General features: G+C 44.2%; 1 protein-coding gene across 5 annotated transcripts in view; it reads right to left on the reverse strand.

The window, feature by feature from the left end:
- Positions 1 to 25,442, reverse strand: part of LOC120952420 (uncharacterized) — a 55,365-nt gene extending 29,923 nt beyond the window's left edge. For 2 of the 5 annotated variants that reach the window (XM_040371740.2, XM_049607166.1), the window contains exons 1-3: positions 25,043 to 25,442; positions 22,719 to 22,925; positions 16,216 to 17,863 (exon numbers count right to left, since the gene is read on the reverse strand). In XM_040371740.2, the coding sequence (XP_040227674.2) occupies positions 16,216 to 17,167 (952 nt within the window). In that variant the 5' untranslated portion in view covers positions 17,168 to 17,863; positions 22,719 to 22,925; positions 25,043 to 25,442. The remainder of the gene's footprint in view (positions 1 to 16,215; positions 17,864 to 22,718; positions 22,926 to 25,042) is intronic. The other 3 variants (XM_040371738.2, XM_040371737.2, XM_040371739.2) reach the window with 3 other exon arrangements.
- Positions 25,443 to 26,451: the final 1,009 nt, after the last annotated feature.

The following is a 26,451-nucleotide window of genomic DNA, read 5'->3' on the forward strand; positions in this document are numbered from 1 at the left end:
CGCGATAACGATGCTTCAAACTATCGTAAGAGGGCTGTTCGTGCCTTCGCGGTTGCTAGTTGATATCACAGCCCGTATCTTGTCAGTGTTTGAAGGTGACCCATGCTTTTGACACCGATCAAGGTTAGGGCAGAATATTATTTAAAGCCAGGCGCCCTCAATTCCCCATCAAAAGGCCTACACCATCGCTACACAACAAACAACGAACGGGACTGCTCCAGTTTTACTCCCGGCACGATTCTACTGTTGCTCCGAAAAATCGACTGTCTTTGCCTGTAACGGTTTAACAACTAATCGACCAATTTACATAGGTAATTAACTCGCAAGATAAATCCCCACGGGTTCAGGTCAGCCCTCCCGGATGGGATATTTTATGGCCGCACAGAATGGGTGGATATCGTTTAACATGCACTTTCGATGCACGGTTCGTCGTCTAGTGTGCAATCGTGGCGAACGCAGAAGTCACCAGAAGCGGCTAGCGTCGCGCTCGTTTACGGTCTACTCCGGAACCGTGAATCAGCCTGTGGTTTGGGAAAGGGGAACTCCGATGTCCACCAATCAATGAGTCGATGAATTTTAAACAGGCAGCACGCACGTCCCCGGATTATGATAGCTTTCAGGTTCGGTTGTAATCGGAAGCGCCTTCGGCTAAGAAAACACGCAAATCGGCGCGTAGCCTATGGTCGAACGGTTCCATTTTGGAAATGTGAGAATCCCACGGGTTCCCGCTGTGCAATCAAAACCCTTTTCCTCAAATGGGCGGCCCGTTTAGGTGATAATGAATGATATTTGGGGTGAAATTAAACAGAAAATTATATCTACTCCCCCATGGCACCATAGTTGGGATTAAGTGAAGGTGAAGGAGGAGCGTTGAAGTTAGAAGCCTTCAGGTGACCCATCTTAAACGGCCAAACCTGAAAATAGACAGAATTGAAGATTTGTATGCAAATCTGCCATTTGATAGCTCTGTGGCCTTACGGCATGGAAAGATGTCTACAACATAGCAATTGTATACCAATATTTGTTCGACAGTTCTTACTTAACTTTCAAAAGATGAATAAAAGATAAAAAATAAAAGATAACATGTAAAATACTGTTGAATTACTAAGTTTATTCTTATGATGTGCCAAACTGAAGAATATATCTTCGTAGAGTATTTCATAAATCTTAAGTTGTGTTTTTGCATTTATATCACATTATTCAAAAACATACGCTCCTATAACAACGAGAAAAAATAAATTATATTTATGTAGATTTAGTGCAATTAGTTTCTTTTACTAGAACCATATCTAATTGATAGCCCATTCAATGCAGCACGTTATCCCAGCATTCTCCTCCAAGTAGATGAACACATTGTCTGTATATTCTTTATGTGCTGATCATTATTTAACATTCCCTGTGGATTTGAATTATATTATCATGTGTGGAGCTCCCTGAAAAAAAAACTGCATCCCAAAAATGGTTTTTTGTTACACGTTATATTTTTTCTCTGAAGTGACTGCCACTTCAAATAAATTCTGGGCTAGGGCAATGAAACGCCAATAACGTAGAACGTACGACGGACACAAGAAACAATTTCTCGCGTGCGATGAGCTTCAAGAACTGGCTATTGCAGGCATCGCAAGTGTGCACGCAAATCGCTGCCCATTTTTACGCACCAGCAAAGCCGCAAATTGAATCCCCGAAAACGCCACAGGACTTTCAAGTGGCCACGAAGGAAATCAATAGACTTCCGATTACCATTCGTTCGGCTCGGTTGATATCGCTTTAGGCAAGCGATAAGAAGGATGCACTTACGATTGTATAATATCTGCGTCTTAACCACAATCGGCTCAAACATCACGTGCAGGACAAAAAAGGCCGAAAAAGATTTGTTGTCCACGTTTTAGTATTATCGCTTCTCAAAAATGCCCCCTTATTTGATTGGCCAGCCAGGGGAAGCACCACAGGCAATCTGGATTGCCGGGTTTCACAGTCCACTTCCTTCCGTTCACATGCGCGAACATTACGGCATAGCAAGCAGGGGGATTATTTTGCGTATTCTCGGTTGCACGCACATGGGTGAGTTCGATGACCAATGGGTCAATTGTGACAAAAAATAATCTCGTCGGAATTTCAAAGTATGTTAAAGAAAAACGTCTCTAAGCCACTCATTGCGATTGTGCGTTGTGTCTCGAAAAATCTAAACTCATATGAAGCCCAGAAGACGCTATGTAACGTAAGTGTCTGGGAAGGTACTTTCGCTATGTGCGTGTGCGTTTACTTTCACGCTGGGAGGAAAGAGTGTGTGGGATACGGAAGCAGACAGGATGTGTTGCCGCGTGACTAGAGAGCTAGGCTAGGAAGAGCAACAACGCAGCGCCACCGAACGATCCGGCGCGTATGATTGACGGTCCGTTGACAGGTCGTCTCGGTCGGTAGGGGATACGACTTCGAGACATGGTATGTGTACTGCTAGAGAGCTGACAAATTTGCTAGAGAAATATGAATACAAACTGGTCGGTTGTTGGTGGGTGGATGGACGATGTATATACAGAACATTTGGAACATATTATTTGGAAAGTTGTAATGATAAAGAGAGGAATATAAAAAAATCAAAGAGTCATGCATGGTAACAACATAAGCTTCGAAACAATATATTCAAACAAACATACTCAAAACTATACAAATATAACCACTGTCAACTGTTCTCCTTCGGCAAAACTTCTCTATACCCAGCATCAAAACTAACTTCTAAGCTCGCACGGACCTAGAAAAGGCCAAATCTCTGCTTACCTTGACGTTTTCCTCACAGATTGACAGATTACATTTGACCAAATAAAAGGCTCAACTTTCATCATAGTACGCCATGCGGTCACGCTAATGATATGTTCCATAACGGAAGTTCCTCTTTTGTGTTGTTCTGAGTGAGTTTGTGTAGTTTTTAGCTAATTTGTCCAAAAATCGCGATCAAATGATGCCAATTCCCTCAAGGTAGGTTCATGTTCATCTCTTCCCTTATCGTACCTCAGTAATCTACCCCACTGCTATACCGTTACCGATGGCAGCTGCAATTGCTCAGATGTTACGTTTTAGACTGAGGGAAGCATCTGAAAATAGACACCCGTTGCACTCAGACTGGCGGAGGCTTGTCTAAAGTTACTGCACCAGTTATGCGCTACTCTTTTGTAGTTACGCATTCTTGCATAACGATACTTTTGCAGCAAGGTTTTGATTTATCGATCCCGCATATTCCAGTAATTTGAGAAGATGTATTTTTGGACCAATTTCATCAATGTTTGCAGTTCCGCATTTAGTTTCTGTCCCTCATTTTCTACCTCCTCATTTTTCATTGTGACCAGCTCTTAAATATCGGCCACAGTTTCCCTACCGCAAGGTGTGACCATTTTTGCGAAGGGAACATAGACGTCGGTGCATCTAAGCTTCTCCGCTTCTCGGAAGCCGTTTTGATCGGGTCGTTATTATCTTTATTTTAATGATGACTGCTCTCATCCACAGAAGTTAATGGAACGTATAATTAAGTTTCACTTTGATCTGCTACACGGGAGTGCAAAGTGCTGAGGGTTGACGGTTTTAATGGAGTGCGATACCCGTTTTTGGAAAGGCGATCGATCGGCGCTGTGGCCTCAAACATTATGTGCTAAAACGATGCCTTTTCGAGTGGTTTCTAGATGATTTAAATTAATTTGCGACTTAATGCGCAGTTAATCGGCGATATCAAAGATTTATAATTATATATATAAAATTGTAATATTACATTATAAGTGTAGTTTGCTACCTTATTTGAATTGATTTATGACCAATAAGTCTATCTAGTCTGCTTTGGTGGTCTTACTGATACTATATGAACAATAATCCAGAACTTCATCCACAATGTCCTTCGACGGGCTAAAGTTATACTGAAACCTTCACTTCAATATAACACAGACCGGCCGCAAATGAGAACATGAACGAATAAAACACAAAATACCGTTACAGATAAAATCGGGAATGTAGTGGAATTTCCATTTCTTCAAATTTTATCTCAAACAGCAATAAAAATGTTAAATCGATCCATCCAAATCAAGCTCGGAAGGGTTGAATGACTTCTTTTTATCGGCGCATTGTCGGCAAGGCAGGTAGGCAGCAAATCTCACCGACCAAAAGAACCAACGTAACCCATAACTTGTTCAGATCCTTTCGAGTCGATTACGTCACGCCAAGAATGTGCGCCATCTAGCGCTGTCAATCGGGCTAACCGGTTGCGATTGCGAAGATCTTGCCCCAATCGCCACTGAGCTGAGTTGTTTTTGTGAGTTTTTTCTTCGTTTATCTAAATCAAACATTTTTGTTTTCGAATGACCCGGATTGATGAAGAGCGTGATGAAAGTGAATTATTACTATCTAGCGTTTCCATTTGATGCTTATGTTTCCCCGCGACGTAAGTCTGTTTCTTTCTCGCCTGCTTCGCAAATCATGATCACATGTGTGTGTTGGAGATTGCAAATTTATAGCTGCCATGGATGAATTTCCGTGGAGGTAGAATTGACTTCGGTGAATGATAAGCATCATCGTGCAGCGTGCTGTGCAGCATACAGCTTATGTCATATTAACAGCAGAAACATTTGGATCATTTAAAAGCATAATCGTTTCACCTGCGATGAACAGGCAAATATTTGCTAATGAGCTGGGCAAAGCGAACAAGCCGGTGAAATCAATCTTATATCCATCACTTAGCGGTACGATTGACGTGCTGATTGATTGGATGGATGTATTTAATCATCACATTTTAAGGGTATTCGATCTGTTCGCATTGTACGATCTTTATAGAGTGAATATTTTCCATGGCAATTAGTAAGCATCGATTCACAATATCATACTTTCCGAAGTCTTTAAATGATCCACTCGCTGAGGAATCGTATAGGCATAACATTTCTAGGTTAATGAGCGATCATGCTTATTTTTTCTTCTCTTCGCTTACTACTACCCTCGCCTATGTCTACGAACTGTCATTGATGCTAAACTGATGAACCATTACACTCCGTTCGCACATCGCTTTCGTCTGGTTGGCCTCCGTCAGCATATGACTATGATTGGAATGATCCAAACCGTCTGCTAGACTGCAGTGCACTTTCGAACGACTGCAGTTCAAAGCTTCAATGCTCCGGCACACATATCGAGAGCATTTCGCATACAACCCCATACTGCTCGTTGTGTCGGGGATAATAATATTTCAAAAAGAATATGATAATAATCTTACATTACGACGAAGCCGTTGGAACAGTGTGGCAGATCCTGAAGGAATCGGGTAAACACGGTGAACGAAGCACATGAGCATCAACTAATACGTTTGTGGCAAACAAGGTGCAACCGTGCAGGAAATTGACTGACGGTAGTAATATCGAGTGAAGACTTCATTTGCAACAATGTAGCGTGAAGAAATCACTCTGGAGGGAACGAGCAGATACACACCGTGTCTGTGCAAGGCAGGAAGACAGAAGATCTGTCTTCTGTCGGAATCTGGTGTGTCGTGTGTGTAGCTGTGTATGTGCATGTGGTGCGATTTTGTGCCTGCGTTCACGCGTAATTAGGTGTGACTTTGGAACGTTACTGCTCCGACCTACAAGAATGGAACCCGAAAACCATATCCTATCTATACTTCCTCTAGTCTAGAGGTGCAAAGTTTAGCCTCACGAAGTGTAACTTTATGCAGATGAAGCTTTCGCAGGCACAAAGATCGTGATCTTGAGGATGGTGTGGACCGGTTCAACGTGTGAATAAATGAGCATCAGTGCGCGTTGCTCGATGTTTGCGTGCTTGCTACCGAACGTAACCTTGAAAGACCGCCCAGCTCACCCTGATGGTGCGATAGCACTAAGAGATTAGCAATCAAGCGATGCGACAAATTTCCTCCGAGACTCGACAGCCCGGCTCGCCGGCGATCAATATCTGTCAAATTAGTTAGTTGATTTTACGTGGGACAATCGAGTTTTACTGGAAGGTAATTAAAACTGTAAACGACCGACCGGATGCGTGAACAGCACTAAAAGAGTGGTATGATGCATAGGAACCGGTAAGTTACCGCTTCCCAAATATGGAGGATAGATGGACCGGGAGGGAGGAATTAACTGTATCCAATAATTAATAACCATTCAACTGTAACGCTGATGAATAACGCGAACGATAGTAAAATATCAGAGTACGAGTGATACGTTTCAGACGGTCAGAATCGAACCTATTTTGTGGATTCCTCCCAACCCAGTCGCGTGCCTATCGCTCGTCTCCGTCTCCTCTTGCACGCGATTCCAATTAGGATGCAACGAATGCATATACATTATTCGGCTTGGCTAATGAGCGCTAATGGTGCCCGAGGTTGGCGCGTTTTAAATGCTATACCCAAAGGTCGTATGAGGTTGCTCGAATGCAGCAGAAAAAAGGAAGAGAACTTCCGGCTGCAACAAAGTTGCAACGGGCGGTAATGCCGACAAAGAGCCTATTTGTTTACGAATATTAAGATCCACTTCACCCAGCGTGAATGTTTTGCTTGCGCTAGGATAATCCTGCCCGATCGCGACCTGCATTTGACAAACGCTTTGCTTTGTAGCACAAATACATGTTTGTCAACTGTACATTCATCCTCCCCGGGTGTGGGAATTTCAATGCGTGATAATCCACTGCCCGTATCTTGGCAAAGCTGCAGTCGAGTCATTGCATTGCACTCGCAACAAACCCCCGGGGGCACCGTTCGCAAACCGATTATTGAGTCATATCTTTTTGTTATCTCAATGCCTTCATTACTAGCGCTTTTTGTACGCTCGGTAGGCTTAAACGACACCAAAAAGAGGAAAAGAAAAAACGTGTATCGAAGCAAATGGAATCAAAACGCCAGGTAGCTGAAAGACTATTGCGACGAGTTCTTAGGCGGATCGGTTTGTGTTTCAAATCACATCCACTCACCGTCACAACGATTGGGGCGGCTTCCGAAGAATGAGATCGTCAAGACCGGTCGTAGGAAAGCATATGCAAATAAACTGCCTCTTTTTCCGCCTTTGCCGTATTTTCCCGTGCATCGTTAAAGCGTCTTTATAATCGATTTTTCAACTGCACCCGCAGATTCTTCTGCCAGGATGTTCAATAACCAGCCCGACCGGGCACAATCTTTGCTTTCGATCAATTTCGATCGATTTGATAACCAAGTGCTCGGCCGCTCGATTGCCGATCACGCGCGGGTCTGGTTTGGCAGACTGGAATTTAAATCGATCCTCATCATCGATCGGATGGAGTCCCAAGCGCTGTAAGCCGAATCAATCGATGGTTATGATTTTGAACCTGAGCGGGTTTCACTTTCCGGACCCGATCTTCGTTTGCTACTTTGTTCCGCAAATGCTTCGTGAGGGCAGCTTTTCCCGCTGCCACCAAACGTTGGGTTGTGAATGAATGTGTTCATGCAGTTGGAGTCGGATTAGCTTGGCACTGGAGTGCGCTGCACAGCGCTGTCCGTTTGGAAACCGATGCGTGGCTTGCGTATGTTTATTTGTGTTTCTTTTTCTTTGCTGCATACGCTCCCGTTCATACTAGCACTGCTCCGACTACCTTGGCTGCCCTGACTGCTGGAATGGGAGGTCATAATGAGGAGCATGAAAAAGGGGACAGGTTTGGGTCCATCAGGTTTCAGCTGTTGTTTGGGGGGTAGTTTGGAAACAGTGGTGCACTGCTCTGCCTGGCGTTCGAGTCGATTGGATAGCAGCTTGCTTTGTCGTTGCATACTTTAGTCTTTCGTTTTGGTGGATGGAATCTCGTTTTTGTACGCGACTGTGTTTTCGAATTGTTTTAAACACAAGTCTCCCTTTCACAGCATCAAAACATACAAGCTGTCTGGTTGCAGGCAAATGTTTTCCGTCACGGGCAAGGTGTTCAGTATTTTTCACCTATCTTAAGAAATACCCAATCGATTGGTTTGCACGTACTTAAGACATTGCAGGGAAGGTTTTTTTCATCACGCAATCGTATATTTTATCGGATTAAATCGCACCATAATCCTATCTTGAGAACCACTCAAAGATGTGTGTGATGTAAATATTGCAAAGCTCGCATCAGAAAACACTTTCTCCAGCTCGCATCCCTCATCATGAAATCACTCATCTTTAATGCCTCTGTTCACCCGAATGCCACAAAGCTCTATCACATTATGCAGACGCATCTTTCAGCAGACCACACACAAACATCAGCGAGCGTGACCCCACTTAGCCTTCCTAAAAAACGTAAGTTTCACATACTCCTACAATGGGAAACATCCTGGGTGGGGATCATCTAAATCGTTCCCAGCTCTGCCTATGGGAAATGACGCTAACAAATGGGTCTCTTTGTTAAAGAATCAAGTAGAACTCTTCACTTCATTGACACTTCTTGGTGCGAGAGTGTCAACTTACCGATGCAAGACGGCAAGGCCCTTTGGGGTGGGGTTTCGGTAAGGTATTTATTATCCCTCTTCCCTCTAGATTAGTTTCGGCTACAGTTACACCCGTCGTTTTTCTCGCAGTGAGTGTTGGCTAGGATGAAGCAAACTATTATCACCTACATCTCACAACTTTGAAATCTTTAGTTACGGAAGTTACGGTTGGATGTGCCCTATGGTTTAGTTACATCGCGTGCCGTTGGGACATTTAATCGGAAAAGGAAATCTATTCTACGGTTTAGTTCGCTGGAATCTTATGTTGGCTTTCAAAGAAATTCAATGTGTCTTAATCGTTCGGGTGGCAATATGAAAATCGATCGCTAATAAGGAAGGCACGAATTACGGTCATCATGTGGATAGTAACGTATTTCAATACGTTACTATCCTCGCTAGATTTTCAAAAACAAAGCTTCGCGTGGCTTTTGCTGTCGATTCTCCCCTGATGCTCTAATCATCCAGCTCTTCGCTTAACGCTTTACGAGCTGTAACCACCTTTTTTTAATAGCCACCTATGAACAGCATTGGGGGCCTTCATCTTATGCGCAACATGGTCGTAAATCAATCAAAACCTATTAAAAAGTTCATACATTTTGCTTCACAAACAACGAGCCGTGGAGTCAAAGACAAAATGCATGCCCAAAATCGATGCATTCCATCGGGAGCTACGACCAACAACTTTCAAACTATATTAGGTGTATTCGACTCCAGTTCCATTTCTTCTGAACTAGCCCATTCAAATCATCTTGCTGGGCTGCTTGCACTTGCTATGCGAAGAGTTGATGACGACTGGTTGGGCTCTGGTAGCACTGTAAACATTCCATCAGTCATCCTAATATCATAACGTTGCTACGAGCTGGCCCATCCCAAGATATCGCGTTACCAAAACGTAGAACCACCCGTGGGGCAATTCGCATAATTAGGAAAGCTATGAGAAAGTTAACCTCACGATCTGAGCGTGCTCCCGGTGCCCTACTAGCGGCAAACAAAGTATAGCTTCTAATAAATTCAGTTTATGCTTGTTTTAATTCATCCGTGGGTCTTAAACAATCGATTCGACATTCATTTCTGTTTTATTAATGTATACGTTGCGGTTGAGGCATTCACGATTTGATATTAATCCATACGATTTGAACCAAAATACCCATTAACCTATGGTTAATAGTCCTTTTTAATTGCTGTTACGATGACTCTAGTCTCTGGTACATAAAACAAATGGTCACAAAAATGAAATGACGCTTGCCTCAAGCTCTCAATACCACCACAAAACGACGAAATAATCACACTTTCACTCAAGCTAAAAACACATGTGCAACTGCACAAACGGCCACTCGATGGATGTGTTGTAAACAAAGTGCAATAAAAAGGACATTAAAGTTAATGGCACGATTATGAGAGCAGACAAACGTTTCGGATGCGCTTCAATTCGTGTGTCTTCCGCGCCACACGGAATAGGCTTTAGGTAAAGTTAAACGGTCCTAGCAAATTCACACCAACTCATTTACCCGGATCGAACTCATGTTTCATGCCTTGAAAACGATTTGTTTTGCATAATGTACGCGTGGGTGAGCGCCCGCCCGACCGCATATTCTTCACTTAACCTAGTGACCTCTGACCCCGACTACCGACTATTTGCATGACCGCAGCTAGTGGTCGGCGGATGGACAATAGAGCTTCGACACTAACGAACAGAATACTAATATGTGATACGAGCAAGCAAAACAAACACCGCCCGAAAGTCCAATTCGGCACACGCAGAGCACGAGAATGAGAGGACGTTGACCGTAGACACTCTTACGTCTACCGCCAGTTGGCAACTAGCGCTATGTGCTAACCACTGGTGCTTGACCGGTCAAATGCTCACATCGGTACGCACAATTTACCCAAACTCAATCGCACACGCGCTACCATCGAACGAACGCGCCAGACGGTAATGTGTGTCATCGAACAGGGATTACTGTTCCGATTTGGGACACGGGTGTACCAGGCCCTCTCTCTCTATTAGTAAATTATGCGGAAGTCATAAATCAGCATGGTTTGCTGGCGTACCGGGAAGGAGGAATGAGTGATGCCAGTCCGGAAGGGCCTGAAAGACGGGATAAAATTGTCCCGCTGGATACTCTAACCTGATTGTGACTGATACAATTTAGCCGGCATGCCTAGGAAGAGCATCTAATGATAAACGTGGTAACAGTTTGGGGCGGCAAGTAATTCGTTGTACTTTCTCTGCATAACAACTGTTATATTCTGGTAGAAAAAAACTTCTCTTGCCAAATGTTTTTTACGTAGCGCATTGACCGATGTAATAAAATAAGTAAAATAGAATTTCTTAATAAACCTATTTATATGGATGGTGCGATATGTTGATCTACCTCATTCAACATTCTAGCAAATCCGATATGAATGAACTAATCGACGACACGCCGTCTAGCACTGCCCTGCGAATCTAGAAATTAAGTGATTGTTTTACGATTTATATCGTTCTAGCATTCCTTGCCCTTGTAGCATGATGCAATAGCTAGATTAATATCTTAAGAATCCCCGCCATTGCCTCTCCATTAACTAACTCACCAGCTCGCGATCTCGTTCTATTCATCTTCTCAAAGTAGATACTCTCTCGTTGCCGATTGAAAGCATCATTATACGATTGAATAAGTTTCACGCGCTCATTTGGCGCATCTCTATCACCATAGGCCGTATGGTGCATCCTGCTGTAAGCCGGTAGCACTTTGCGACGATCGGAAAAGCACACTTTGCGTCTGATCGAAGAAGCGACCGGAGCAAATGTTTGTAGAACAAACAGCGGGTGAGGGATTCAATGAGTTGCTATGTGTGTTTGTATTTGCTAAGAGAGCGAGAGTGGGAGAAGAAGAGAAGGAGGAAGGCACAACAGAGAAACCCAAACAAACTCCCGTCCCGCCACACTATTGCAGCTGTCCGTGATGGATGCAATTTGCAACGGTTGACGATCGGAAGTTCACTCGCTGGAACCTCTCCAGAGATCCGTTTCCGAGGGGATCAGTGGTAGTGGGGGATAAGTGGGAGGTGTGAAAAATAACCAGACAAACAAAAAAACGTGCACACGCGGAAGGAAGGCAACAAAATGTTTCACCCGGCTGATGCACTGTGGACGGTGTGTGCGTGGCGGGCCTGGTGCAGCACGAATGGTGCAACTGACCTACCGCACCATTTTTTCGCGTAGCTATTTTGCATTTCGCGCAACGCGACTCCATACCAACACACACATTCCGTATCCGTTCACTACAAGAAGGGTGTGCTTAGCGGAGGGGTGGTTGCCGCAGATTGTCATTCACACTTTCCGGGCCGCAACGCATATGCAGTCCCGTGCGGGGACAGGGTATGATGCTCTCGGACCGGCAGCGACATTGTGGGGCAGCATAATGCGTGTCTCGATCGCGCTCTTCGTCTCGTTTGACAGACAGAGCGCTGGTGCAGGCTGAGTGAAGCATTCCGTCTGCCCATCAACATAACGCGGTGTCATTTGCTTTGAAAATGGAGCCAGTGCTTTAATTTGCCGGAAAAAAAACCCGGTAAAAGGAGTGGAAAAAGTGTTTGATGTACGAACAAATGCGTTTTGTCACTGGTGACTCCATTAGAGAAGATTCTGGGCCCGGTTTAGGCATGTTTCAGCTCACTCTCACGTTGGTCACGCGTACGGCTTTGCTTATACATTGTAACGGTTTACGGTATGTTTCACCCGCCTGTCGTGCATAGTATGTTCCTTCCAGGATGGTTTCTTTATTCTATCCGTGATCAAATACCGTTCTGCTAGCTCAAAGATCAGCCTGCCGAAAACGGTAATCTTTAGAATGTAATTAAAATTCAAAATAATACACACACTCCATCTTAAAAAGATAGCTTTGCAAATCAGTTGTGAAAACATTAGTGTGAAAGGAACAAACAAAAATCTGCAACCAGCTGCGATGGATGGAACATAGCAAGAAACAAAATTCAACACCAAATAAACTGCACCATCTACGACGAACGAGACACGAGAAATTTGCAAAAGTAGGGAATTTACGAGTCGCTTAATTAACATTGTTTAGCGACCATGTTTGAGCGAAGCTCTTTGCTAAAAACACTGGTTTTTGCGTTGTAATTTAAGCATATTCAAATGCCTTCTTTTATCTCATTGTCGTTCGGCTGTTTTTCTTTTAACTTTTCTTTATTTTGTCAAAAAGGTCGTTGACACAATTTATGCCACATTGCTGGTTTTAATGCAACTGTTCGTGCTGGTCGTATATTCCAGCAAGATCGAAAAAACTCCGGTGTGTTCTCGTTTGGAAAATTGCCTTTAAATTCACTCGTGCATGTAAGATTAGGAACCAAACAACGTGTTGTTTTTTTCTGCACAACAATCAAAACACCTTCTCCTTCTCCGAAAGTGACACCGACAAGATGTCAGAGGGTTGGAAGGGTTCATTCGGTCCTCGCATCACTTTGCCCATTACAAGCAAACCTTTTCCGCATTTCTATCCTCACCTTTCCGGCATCAATCAATTATCGAGTCAGCACAAGATATCAGGTAAATTTCTCTCCATCACCACAAGACATCGAGGGTCCAAAAATCTCCCGTTGCCATTCGCGTTGACAGCGGGATGCAATAATCTGTCCACGATCGGGACTCTGTGTTAAACTATCGCTGGATACAGCGACTAATGCTTTACTGACACTACATCGCTCAAGAAAGCTTCCCTACGTTATCACACGGACAAGATCGCTGTACGAAGTCCACCAGGTACCAGGTCGTGCGGGTGTGAAATAGTTTTTATAATTTCTCACCAAACCACCAAAAACTCCTCGCTGCTCTGGATCATACGCTGGAGGAAACTAGTCTTCCCCAGCATTCCTGGCGCGTGTCACGAGAAATCACAGCTTCAGCCCACCGGGGGGCATTCAGCCAGGCATCTGACTGTACGTTTCGAACGGTAAATCGTTCATTGGAAAATGCATTCCGATCGATTCCGGCCGTCGATCTTGAAGGGCCACATTATTGAGGTTATTTGGCGTGTGCTTTTGTGGTCGATGATTTGAAAACAACGATAACTGCACAACGAGCGGGATCGCTGTGCAAGCAGCGGCAGGAGTGCCGGGACACTAAAACCCGAAAAAGAAACCACCCTGAGCCGGACAGGTTTCACGGCGTCAAAGGTGTGTCGATAAAGGGAAGTCTCACGCTAGCCATTTTTGAATTCTAGTTTCGATGTTCAGGTGCTCAAGGTCTGAGCAACCTGTGTGGTTTAGTGAAAGTTTCTTGGAAAGGATTCTACACTACGGTGGAATTTAGAATTAAGCAGCTCTTGCACGACACCACCAATCCATAAATCAAAACGGTTCCGATTCATGCTGATCCCACACTCAAGGCCAAACAGTTTTACAACCATTCACTCGAAGCCGAGTTCCCGAAACTTAACCCCAGGGGGACGTTGTTAAGGAGGATTTGGGATATTCACAAAATGATGGAATCCATAAGTTCTCGCATGTCTTGTGAAGTGAATGCAATAAAACACCAAACGTCACTAACATCCGTAACCGAATCGGCTACGATCATTGGAGCTGCCTTGGTTTCTAATTGATAACGGCGAACGGTGATCATAAATCACTGGAAGAATCATCTGGTCTCCACAGGAGAACGATGTTGTTTCTCCTCTTCTCGGATAAAATTTGATTCTTATTCTATTAAAAAATAAACATTACTACTGATCTGTATTGAGAACAAATTCAGAAAAAGTGTTAACAATATTGGCGCCATTATTGTTACAATTTGAAGAAGAAAAAGATCTAGTGCACCAGATCAAAACAGATAATCCGCTCGATAGCCGTAAAAACGCTCTTTGGATTTTTTTTAAATATTGCAGCTTTTTGCTAAATAGTATGCTAACGAATCATGTCACCCGAACAGCTCAAATCAGAGTCACCCACCGCCACGCCTTTTGTGCTGATTTAATTCACATGGTCGAACGCCGATCCTCGAACGCAATCGATCGCTGCAGATCGTATCGGATTTGTGTTTGTATTATTTGCACGATTCATTTACATCGCAGCGGCGTGTAGAATTGCTGCACGGGTGGAAAATCATTCCAACCAGTTCCGAGTATCATGAGGCCGGCAATGAAGAGCAATATGATGAAACCGTTTGAACCGTTAGCGAAACAAAACAAACGCTGGTGATCATTTAGGAAAATAGTGTCTTTTTTCTATGCGTCCATTTTTTTTTCGAGCTGTGAATTACGAGTACATTGGATACCTACTGGCTACTGGGTATTGGATGTATCTTGGGACAGGGATAGGTATGAAAGAGTGCCTTTCATGCCAGTTCACGCCTGTAACCCCATTTCACAGCCAGGTGAAAATCAGTCACAGTTAGCAAGGGTGTAGAAATTAACAACCTCCCCGTGAATGGGGCATAGCTCCAAACCGAACTGAAGGTATTTTTGGGGAGAGTTCAACGGTTTAGGGCTCTGCCTTTTCCAAGCGCGTGAAATTCCTTCCAACCTTTTCTAACTCTCAAATGTTATGGGAACGTCTGAGAGGAAGACTTGGAATATGACTTATCCTATGCGCCAGAATGCGGGAAGATCCGCAAACAACAGACAGTGTATTCTGTCGGGCCTCGTGTAGTGATCAAAACATCTTGTTGATGTGTCATTTCAACTTCATCTCGTCTGACAAAGGATCAAGAGCCTTCCAAAACCCAATCTGAACGAACATTTATCCTAATGAGCTTCGCGGAAGCTAACGCTGATTTGTGGATGTATGGTGGATGTTATTTCTCTGCCGCAGCAAAAGGAAAAAAAAATAAACCCTTGACAGCTATAATAGCTAGCAATCACAGGGACAGCGAACATCATCTCATCACACACACACACATACAACAACACCATCCTTTCTCAATGTTGATGATTAGATAATTGATTCCATTTTCATCGGTGTCACTTAACACCGTCAAAAAGCATCGTAAGATTGATGATACCTTTCGCTACAGATGCGTTTGGAAAAGAAACAAATCTGCAACCCAACAACCCCAAAATATCAATTATTCTTCAGCGAAGGAGAAACAGTTGAGCAGCTGTGCAAAAAATAATCGAATTTAATTAAGAGATCAGGGAGTTACAAGAATATTTAAACCATCGCGATCGTACGTTGAACTTTCTCCGTCCGAACAGTCTAACGGCATTCGCTAATCTATCATTCCCATTCATGTGTCGTTCGATTTATTGACCAAATATGAAAAATATTATAAACACAGCCTTAATTCCGCAGATTGCGGTGGATGCGGATTCTTCAACAGCTTAGAAAAGCCTAAACGGAACCTGTTCGCGATAAATGTCTCAAGTGTTGATTGGAGGATCCTCTTTCATTCGTTTCATTTCGTATCGCGGATTTCGCTTATGCACAGTGAACAAGAAACGTTATGCTGTATTGGACAAATTTTAAAATAACAAGCAAAGTATAAATCATATTATAGTTGGTGCACGACAAGGTTGATTTAAAATTCGCCAACAATGGATCGGCAAAAAAGGCAGACAAACAGATAAAACAATCCCAATATTTTAATCACTGTTTTCTTCCGCTGTGCATTAATATATCATGCGTTTAAAAGGTCACAAATCTGTCTGCCTAAATTAGCGCACGGTGAAGCGATTGAAAAGATTGCAAATATATGCAAAAGTGTATAATATTTCAACCACGATTCCGGGCGGCACCGCCCTGGCCTACATTTTAGTGGTACACCAAAAAAAGGGAGAGAAAAGGATACTCACTGTAGTCGCTGAGATCGTCCGACGTTCCGTTGACGGTTCCGTCGGGCAGCAGCTGGATGTAGCGGTTCTTGATGAACAGCTGGATTTTGCGTGTCGCTCCGGTTATGTGCGACAGGTTGGCGGAACGCTCATTGCGCTCGAGATTCGATTCGATGTTCCGGTTTTGTTGTTGCTGCTGCTGGTGATGTTGATGATGGTGTCGATGGCCACCACCACCACGCCGCCCATGCCACACGCCGGTACCATTCATCGGTGCACCTGCGGGCGCAAGCTGATGCTGGTGACGGTGCGGATTCGCCGGCAGCGCCTCTCGTCTACTTCGGGACAGTGCCGGCGATCGGTTCGTGTCATCGAACCTGGCGTGCACACGGACGGGCGCATTATCCTGCGGCAAGTCGAGCGCACTCGCCGGTCTCGCCGATTGGGATTTATTTTTATCGATCGGTTCTATTAAATAATCGCGCGCGACGCGGCCCGCCCGGCTATTTTCGCGCGGCGGTAAATTTAACTGCACTGCTGCACTCACTTCACTCTGTGTTCGTTCGTTCGGTTCAAATGTTGGTCGAGGCTGGGTGGCCGGACTGAGGGCACGCAACAAGCGGTAGAACTCACTGACACGCCGGCTCTTCCGGCTCTCGGATTCCGCCGGTTCCTGTTGCTGCTGCTGGTGTTGCTCGTTCTGGTGCCGTTCGCTCCCCAGGCCAATCGGGACGTGGTGCCGCTTCGGAGCGAATGTGCCTTCGCCGCTCGTCCACGACGGTTGCACTGGGACCGGCATGACTGCGGCGGCTGGATGGGGCCGAGCTGGCGGCACTACATCCCATGGCGCTTGGGGGGACGTGACGGACAGCGGCTTCGGCATCGTGGCGCAGCAGGGAGGCCAGACGAGGATCACCAGCAGGAGGGCGCCCAGCAGGGCCAGGGCCCTCCGACGAATCCTGCCACTGAGCATGAACCTTCACCGGCCTCTCGTGGAGCGACGTCCACGGGCACGTGCACACACTCACATAGATGCGCCTCGCGCCCTCACCCACACACACACACACACACACGCACGCACCCGCACTCCCACGCTCACACTAACACAAGCACCAAAAAATTATGGGCGGCAGGAAGAACCGTGGGATGGTGCGGAGGACAAGCACTAAGATTCACTTTGATATACTTTCTGGGATACGGCGAGGGGTGACACTGGCCAGCATGTGGCACGGCCCTAGATACACCTGCGCGTAGCACTGCCTGCAGCACACTAGAAACGTCCCGTGCGCGACCAGTGCGCGTCCCATCATCCTTTCGCGCGGCCTTCAGCGAGTGTGGCGGGTGCAGTTGCGATGCGCCTCCGGGAGCGGGACGCACGTATGCGCGGAATGTTGTCGTACAGGCCGCAGACAGCACTGCCACCTTTCCCTGCCCCGCGGGACGTTTTGCTGCGGGTGTGAGCGGGTGCTGGCGGGCCTGCTCCTACAGGCCATAGCACATCAGCACACGCAAGCGAGCATTCGCTTCGCTAATCCACTGAAATGGTGCTACCGTTGGGCGAAATAAGGAGTCGGGCGGGATGAATGCTACTACCTACCTACCCACCGGCTATTGTTATGGCCCGGGTGCTGCGTATGCGTTAGTGTTACGCCTTACTGGAGGAAAAGCCCTGTAAAACAGAGAAGGAAAACGGATTGAGCAACGTCATTCGACTAGAGCGTCGGTTTCTGACCGGCAGGGCCCTGTGGCAGGCAAACCAAATAAACTATGCTAATGGAGGAATGGGTAGTAATCTACATATTTTGGGTATGAATAAAATATACAACGCGGGAAGAAAGGCAGCTGGCTTGATGGTTGGGAATTCCTCGAATTTATTTGGAGAAATGGGCTATAGGAGATCGCGATCGACTCGGCTCGCGATCGGTATCGATGCGTAGATGGTTTAGATTTTGCAGAACCGTATGGCCAAAGGGTGTGTTTTTCGAAAACTGGAGGCAAACCAATTGTAATGCTTTGCCCCATCGCTCGGTTTCGCTGGACGCAAAGTTTAACAAGGGATATGGCAGTTCCTTGGGTTCCTTTACAACCACGGAAACAACGTGTGTAAAGTGTGAAAAAACACAAATTTAAAATGCTAATCTGTTCCGCAATAACAAGCGCACGAATCGAGGTTGACTGTTCGAGGAGAGAAATTGATTAAAATTGCGATCAAATCTGTAAAATCCTCATAGTGATATTCATAATCCCTAACAGGTATGATTCATGCGTTTCTAATAAATGTTACGATAGTTTTTAATCAACGCTTCATCAGCAACCAACATAAACCTAGACGAGATGTACGACATTTCGATCGGGTCATATTTTTATGGAAAGTGTTGTATGCTTCCGTTCGTTATAAATTCGTTACAATGTCGTACGTATAGATGGGGTCATTGTTTTATTAATCTTATGTGAATTCAATATGAGTTTGATTTTGATGTAGCACTTGTTTGATGGCATGAAATATTGAAGACAAAGACTAAATTCCATTTTCTATTCATTGTTGGGCCCTTTCCGTTTTAAGTTTGTAGGCTGAAATTTCAGACCGTCAGCAGTTTCCATTGTATAGCAGTTTTCGAGCAGCTATTCAAGTCGGTATAATAAACAGGTGAGCTTATCCCAAGGTGTATGAATTTAGAAGACTGATTTTTATCGCTTCTGGTTCTGAATGAAGATTTTACAAGTGTATTGTGTATTCATCAAGCCTCCAGAATGCTTGTTTGAGCAAAAGTTTTCATCAAGAGTTATAAAATCATGCATTGAGACCACCTGGACAACATACACTTTGATTCTATATTCCTGATCTCTTTAATGTACCTTGGGGTAAATGTAAACAACACCGTGTTTTGCCATTTTTTCGTACAGGTACTCGAATCTAATTCTAGCTTTGAGGCTAGAATAATCTAGACTAAAACTTACAGGCTAGTTTTTAGGCTGTCAAACTCCATACAAAAAGCTGATTAGAACCGCGAAGGGCCCCAATATTTACATTTTTTTACAACACACGGATATAGGATTCGAAACAATTTAAAAATTCTAAATACGAGATTCAATACGTAATAACTATCCCTTGGTTCAATTCGTGTCATACACTATCCCTTGGTATAATTTCTTTGCAATTTGGATTGCTTCAATACTTTCTCTTTCGCTCAACACGGCTCAGTATGCTCTGCCATACCCAAACCATTGCTTTGGTCGCTCATCGTCGAAAAACCAGCCGAAAAGTACGCATCGAAAGGCTACAATTTAAATTAATCACTCCGATAGTAATCTACCGACCCACCGGCGGTGCAGATAAGTAGCGAGATCGCCATTTTCATTACCATCGCCAATGAGTGGCGCTGTCGGCCGATAATTTAGTACATGACGTACGTACGACCCGTCGTCATTCCCCTCTTCTATTCTGCTTCTGCTCGTACACACGAGTGTGTATGTGATGTGTGCATACAAAATCTAGCACTTGAACATTGTAGCCACGATCGCCGCGTGAGGAAAGGATCATCTCCGATCAAGGTACCCGATTTAATGCCGGCCATGCGCTACCGAATGTTGCCGAATGCCAAAATCGCAACTAGGAGGAGCACACGTCCGAGAGCGAACAAAATGGTTGATATACGGGGGAAGACAAAGGGACTGAGAGACGCCTCGATACTGCAGTAGATCGTTTACGCCGTACGGCAGAGAGAGGTCATTGGCACATAAATATACATTTTCATTTATCACCAGTAACGCGTGTGTCACTTGACCGGGTTCCGCTCTCGAAATGTCACATTGCGCGTGCAGTTGCCGTTTTCGGTACACAACGCGTACATACAAACACACTGCTGATATACACTGCTGCTATCTGTTATCAGTTACGCTTGTCTGCGATACACCTGCACGAATGGCCTTCCGCAGCACATGCCGGCTTTACCCTTGCTTCTTCCAGCCCTCGCTGCAACACCCTTCGTCGACCCTTCCAGAAGAAGCGGGTCACCCACACATTGCCAACCGGTTCCCGATTTACCACCTAACTTTGCCTGTATGCTAAAAGGCACTACCAATCCGTCATCGGTAACAAACGGAGAGTAACCGATGCGAGATGAATACGATGAGATTTCGCTCCCTCTCTTTGAAACCCAATTGCAAAAAAGTTCTTGAAAATGAGAAAATAAAATCAAACAAGTAAATAAGAAAACGGTCTATGAAACAAACACTGCGTCTCAATTTGGGTTCACAGTCTTTTCACAGTCTGCGTCACGTACAAATTGTTTGTCGAAATTACACACCTCTGTTTCATGGCGGTGGTGGAGGTGATTTACCACACCAATGAAGGGAAAGCTGACAATCCGCACTTGCCGACAGGAAAATAACGTTCCGATTGCCTCGGTGTTAATTGATGCTGTTTATGTTTGCCAAAAGCGGCAAGATCTTCTCGGACTCTGCGATTATACAGAAGCCATACCAACGTAGTATAAGGTGGTTTAAATACCTTTAAGCTCTATCTCTAAATGCATGCCCATCAATCCTTTCGTTCATCGAAAGGAAAATTTGACCGTGGTACGAGTGAGAATATTCTCATATCACTTTCACTAACCAATCTCCGAATGCGTACAAATGAACTTGTTGAAGGGTGGATGGGAACCCCTTTTCGAAATTACAAGCGTAATTGACATTTAAATTCTTGTCAAGCATTTCTCGCTCTCGGTTGTTACAAACTGTTTGCTCACAACTAACCATGCTACCTACAGCTGATAGAGGGGTGGCCGCAGCGACAATCTTCTCGCTCGATTGCATAATTGTTGCGAACGGTCTGTCTCGGTGGGGCAAACATTCGACTGTTGCCAAAATGTGGAGTGTAGCTAATGTAGTATGAGCGCTGCGAGCAGTATTTGACAGAATGATGTCAACTAAAACTGCTGACTGTGGATTGCGTGAAGATGAGTTAGGTTTCTCGCAAGAAGGATTGGCCCTTTAGATAACGGTTTGTTATGTTAGTATGCTTTTTATCAAATCACATTTTTAACACATTGTTCAGTAACGAAATTGCGGGCAATTGCTGTCATTGAATCTTTATTGCGTTTTAAGCTAAAAATGTTCGTAAGATTACAGTAACACCAGAAGTATAGTGTTTAAGCATTTACAAAAATGGAGCATGAAACTTTTTCAATTTTTCATCTCTGGACAATGTCTTTATAATCGCTTGCTAAAAGCAATTGGAACGAAATCCCACAAAACTGTCAAAGCCCATTAGTCGAACTTCGTTGGGAAATGTGTTCAGTTTTGCTCGACTGTTCAGATAGCTACATAGACTGTTATGTCCACAGTGTGCCTTGCGATCTCTGCACGCCATCGGAGGTAATGTTGGGATGAGGTTCTGGTACAGCAACCACACACAGAAACGACTATCTCCTGTCCAAAAATCCAACGAAAAAAAAAAAACAGTGGACACACAAACACGCAGCGGAAACATGGTTAAGATGAAGATGCGGTAAACATGCCACTAGTGAAATGTAAAAGTGTCTTCATGTCGAGCAAATGGTGCCAGCGTCTGCGTTCCCTTCACTCCCCAGAATGTACCAGCGTGCACCATGCAACTCCAACTGCAAAGGGCGCCGTCAGCGAGTTGCTTTGCAGCAGCAAAAAAAGCATAAGTAACTTCCAAATTCGTTTGGAAAGAACTCAGCTCGTCTCCAGCAGAACATACAAAAAAAATCTATCATGACCACTGCTTTCAACCAAACGGGGGACGATGTTGGCTCGCTCACAACGAAATTTACCCGACAAAAGTCACCCAAAACCAGGCCCAAAATGAAATGGTTTTGCAAATCTTTGGACAGGAGTTTGCGAAGAAAATTACCAATGCGACTGCAAAAAGTAACAAGAGAGTAACAAAAAACAAAAGATATGTAACAACAGCAAGTAAAGAATCGAGAAACGTTCCGCAAGAATGGGAAGCAGTGGGGTAGCATGCTGCTACGACTTTTGTCGACATTTCTCCGGAAGGATGTGACCCCAAGCAGCAAGCGAAGGTGCAAAGGCACAACCAAAGTCACGCGCACTCGGAGCGACCTGTTCTACGGGCGTATACGGCTTAATAATCTCGCAGTGCATCCCACTAAGCGATGAACTTTCGTTTTGCATCTTCCGCATGGGTGAGCTGAGAAGATGCGTATTTGCTGCGTTTGGAGATGCGTGTTGAAATTAGTCGCAATGCATCAGGCAAAAAAGGGTGCCTCTCTTCACACCCGGAACAGGGCGAGTTGCGTGATTGTACGCCGTAACAATACCGTTCGTGAAAGATCTCACACTTCAAGGCAGGTCACGAAAATGCAATGGGCTGTGTTGTAGCTTAAGTCGAACGAGGTGGACGTTTTAATTGAGTTTTAATTACATTATTGCATCTTTACTGGTGTCATTTGCTACACTCTTCCAAACGTTGGCGTTATTAATAGAGTCCTAAGGTGAATCACACAGTCTTGCTGAGAATAATATCACGTCTTTACCTTTGATTCGCTCGTTTCGTTTGCCGCACTGCCGCTGATAATAGCGCTGATTGCTCGAAGTAATCGTACGTTTTGTGCTGTAATTCGTTTCTGTAACAACTTGATGGATGAGATGTTTTTTTTCCTTAGAATGTTGGGCCAACACTTTCACACTTTTCAAAAAATCTTTCTCATTTGATTAAAATTCGATGATTTCTGTTTCACTGCCTACGGTTATGAAAAAGATTAGCAACCACAACGCATCATCACTGGGTAATTTCTACTCTTTTGTAATATATCTTGAATATATATGATATTATTACACTATAAAATTGCTTATGCCATAAACACACTTATTCACAATTTATGTTGTCTTGGTTCACGCAAGCCAGAGTTAGGGCATATCACAATTTTCTTCACTCTAATTACACACTTCCAATCACACATCACTCTCTTACACATACACACACAAGCAAACACACATACACACACATCGTCATTTTGGCATTGATGCCTATCACGTGAGTCGATAAGTATGACAACGCGCCGTACTGCTTTTCTCATTCGGCACCGTGATTGTGCCGAATCCACGACCCAAACCTACCCAACGTGGGGAAGCATGCGCCGCCATCGGTCAACAAGGGTAACGAAATCAAAAGAAACCCAAAATGATAAGTGATAAGATCATGTTTGGCATTCATATAAGACTGCAGAGGGGTTTGGCTATAAAACCCCATCGATAGAAAAAAAAACAGAGCCCGATACACAATTCCTGCTTCATTCAGATGCATTTAAAATCAACGACAGCCGTAACAATGTTTTGCATACATCTGTGAAAGGTACTGTCTATGGTTGCCGAATTCAGCCCCCCCAATGTCTGCGTGAAAAGAACACTCACCACACGCTGGTAGAGCAGGCGAAATAAAAAAAAGGAGAAACTCAAGACATGCTCACGCCCGTGGCTCGGTCATCTTGCCGGCTTACAATGGGAAGGGAGGAACCGGCGGCGAAAACCCGCGCGGAAACCACAACCGAACCGACACTTATTTCGAAAATATATCCAATCGGTTTTTAATGAGCCAAGCGGCGGCTCGGGCGTGCGCGTAATGCTCGCGGTGGCTGTCTGTCGATCTCGTCTCGTCGCGGCGCGCAGATCGCGAAAAAGTGAATTTTTGCGCGAAAACCGTAAGCATCCTCTATTTTTGCCTGTATTTTACGGGCGAGCGGACGCGGAAACACCACACTCTGTGCCACACTGTGTGCGCTTGTCTAGGCCGTGCAAACTCGTGCCGGTGTATGCGTGCGTCCAACACACGGGGCCCCGTGTCTCGGATGTGTCGGGCCTCGGGCCCGAATCATCTGTTTTACATAACAAACTGACGGTCTCGCGCAGCAGTGGAAGCAGTGAATTTTTGCAACACTTTTGAGGTGGAGCGTAAGTTGGCCTTTCCGTTTCATGTTTGTAGGCTGGTCGTCGCGTCTTTCCCTATTTTCGAGGTCATCTTGCCGGATTGACCAAGCCCCGGTAAGAAAGTAGACACCAAAACTGCTGAACTTTGGGTGTTTCGTACGTTTTTTTTTACCTTCGCAATTAGCTATCTACCTCTCTCTCTCTCTCACTCTTTCTCAGACACATACACACGAACAAGCATGGAAGCACGAGAATCCATCTCCTGGCGGCAGATCATCCACCGAAGATTCCCCATCCGGTAGCGAAAGGCTGACCTCGATCCGCGAACGATCTCGTTCGTCTTTCCGTTGGTTAACACCACGTACGCAACTAACGTTCATTCACATTTTTGCCACTCGATTCGTCTACTGTGTGCGACGAAATGTGAGAATGGATGGACGGGCTCGAAGTGGAAATCAATTTCGCACCGAGCGCGATCGGATCACGTATTATTACAGCCATGATTTGCCTATTTTAATGAAGGGAAGCCAGCGAACAGTTGCTAGCCCGGGTGCAACCACTAATTAATTCACTCGTCCACAATTAAGCAAGCGGGCACGTTGTAATTCAAACTTAACTTGCTTTTCACTTCTTTCATCTTGCTCGTCTCGGCTACTGTACGAACCTCCTCTCATAAAACCTTCGCTTCTTGTTCCGTTCAAGAAGAAGTCCTTTTACGATCGCACACTTTCCTCGGCTGATGCTGGCAAAATCGCTTTGCACCACCAGTACTGTTAATATTGCTCTGGAACCATCACTTCACCGTGGGAAAGGGTTCGTTCAACACAGTCGCGATAACTCGCGCTTCGTTTGTGTGTCAACCCGTCCCAGCCTCCCGGTGATAAAATAATCTTTACATGGCACAACTAAAAAAAACACACACACACACACACACCTCTCGACACAAAAACGCACACCTTTCGGCGAAGATGCAGTCAAAGTTGTTCGCGCGACAAATACTACACTCAGACAAGCAGGGACACGAAAATGTCGATCGCGACCGGTGAAGCAGTGACGGTTGCTGTTCGAAAAATGCTGCTGACGATATGACCACCGCACGCGCATGCATCCAGCTCGGCTGAAGAGTTCAAGTGATTTAACTTGTACGTTCACGACTTTCGTTGAATGAAATGAATGGAATGAACGGTACGCACTTCATTTTTACGGCGCCGAAGGAAACCCGAACCAGCGACGAACGGGTGCTTAGGCTGTGCTCTGACATTGCTGCATGGCTATAGGTGAGAAATCTAGATTGTTCGGCGTTTCGGAGCAAGCGCATGCTGCATATAGAACATAATAGTTGTCTGATGTTTGACTTGGAAAGGATCTTTTTTAAATTTAGTCATACACTTTTGAATAACTTTTCATCAAATATCAAGATCAACAGTGTGTTTGAAATATGTTTTTTTTGTTAAATGTACAAAACATAAGAAAGATAAGCAAGTATAAAACATTAATTCAGAATCATATTTATAAATCGCTTAACAAGTATATATTCTTAGACTTATTTTACATGGGCTATAACAGATAATACTTATCAAATTTGTGGTGCTACAATGGGTATCAAACGGTTAGTAACAATGAGTTTCGTTAAATCGAAAAGTGTTTATTGATATTTATTTTTTTATTTCATTGATTTTATTTTAACTAAACTAACAAAAACTATTTTTCCTAATGTTACTCTCGTTTTCTTTAATTTGATTATTTAACGTCGTCTTATTTAATTTGAAAAGCTATAAAACGATTACTTATCGTCAAAAAACACTATGAAGGTGTTTCACATCCATAGTGAGTATCTCAAATTCATCCCATTTGAAAGAACTCATTTCAGATTTGTTCATCCACAGCATCTCACGCTTGGTCAACCTTGTGTTGCGCTGTCCCATACAAGTGAAAGCTTATGATTTTGTCTTATTACTTGCATGATTTTATTCTTTCAGATAGAATATGTTACAATTTTTGTTTTAACTTAGTTGTGCATCTTAAAATTTTTTGTGAACCATTAAGAAATATGGAGGTATTGTTGATTTTTTTCTTTTTTTCGTTAGTACATGTGGTTAATAGCATGATTAATTATCAATAATTAAAAGTATTAATCTTGGCATATTCTCATGAATTTATCACCTTTTTATACTTATCTTTGATGAAAAGTGTGTAAAAAGCTGAGTGATTAAAAAGCTTGTTTCAGTTATTGTAAACGCAAGAAGTGCGATCCCGTGGTACGACTTAACATTCTCGTCTCGGGTTTAACCATCTACAACCATTTCAATCATTGCTTTTAATTACTCTTGCTCAGTGGTGTAC

This window comes from Anopheles coluzzii, chromosome 2 (genome assembly GCF_943734685.1).
Source record: "Anopheles coluzzii chromosome 2, AcolN3, whole genome shotgun sequence".
NCBI lineage: Eukaryota > Metazoa > Arthropoda > Insecta > Diptera > Culicidae > Anopheles > Anopheles coluzzii.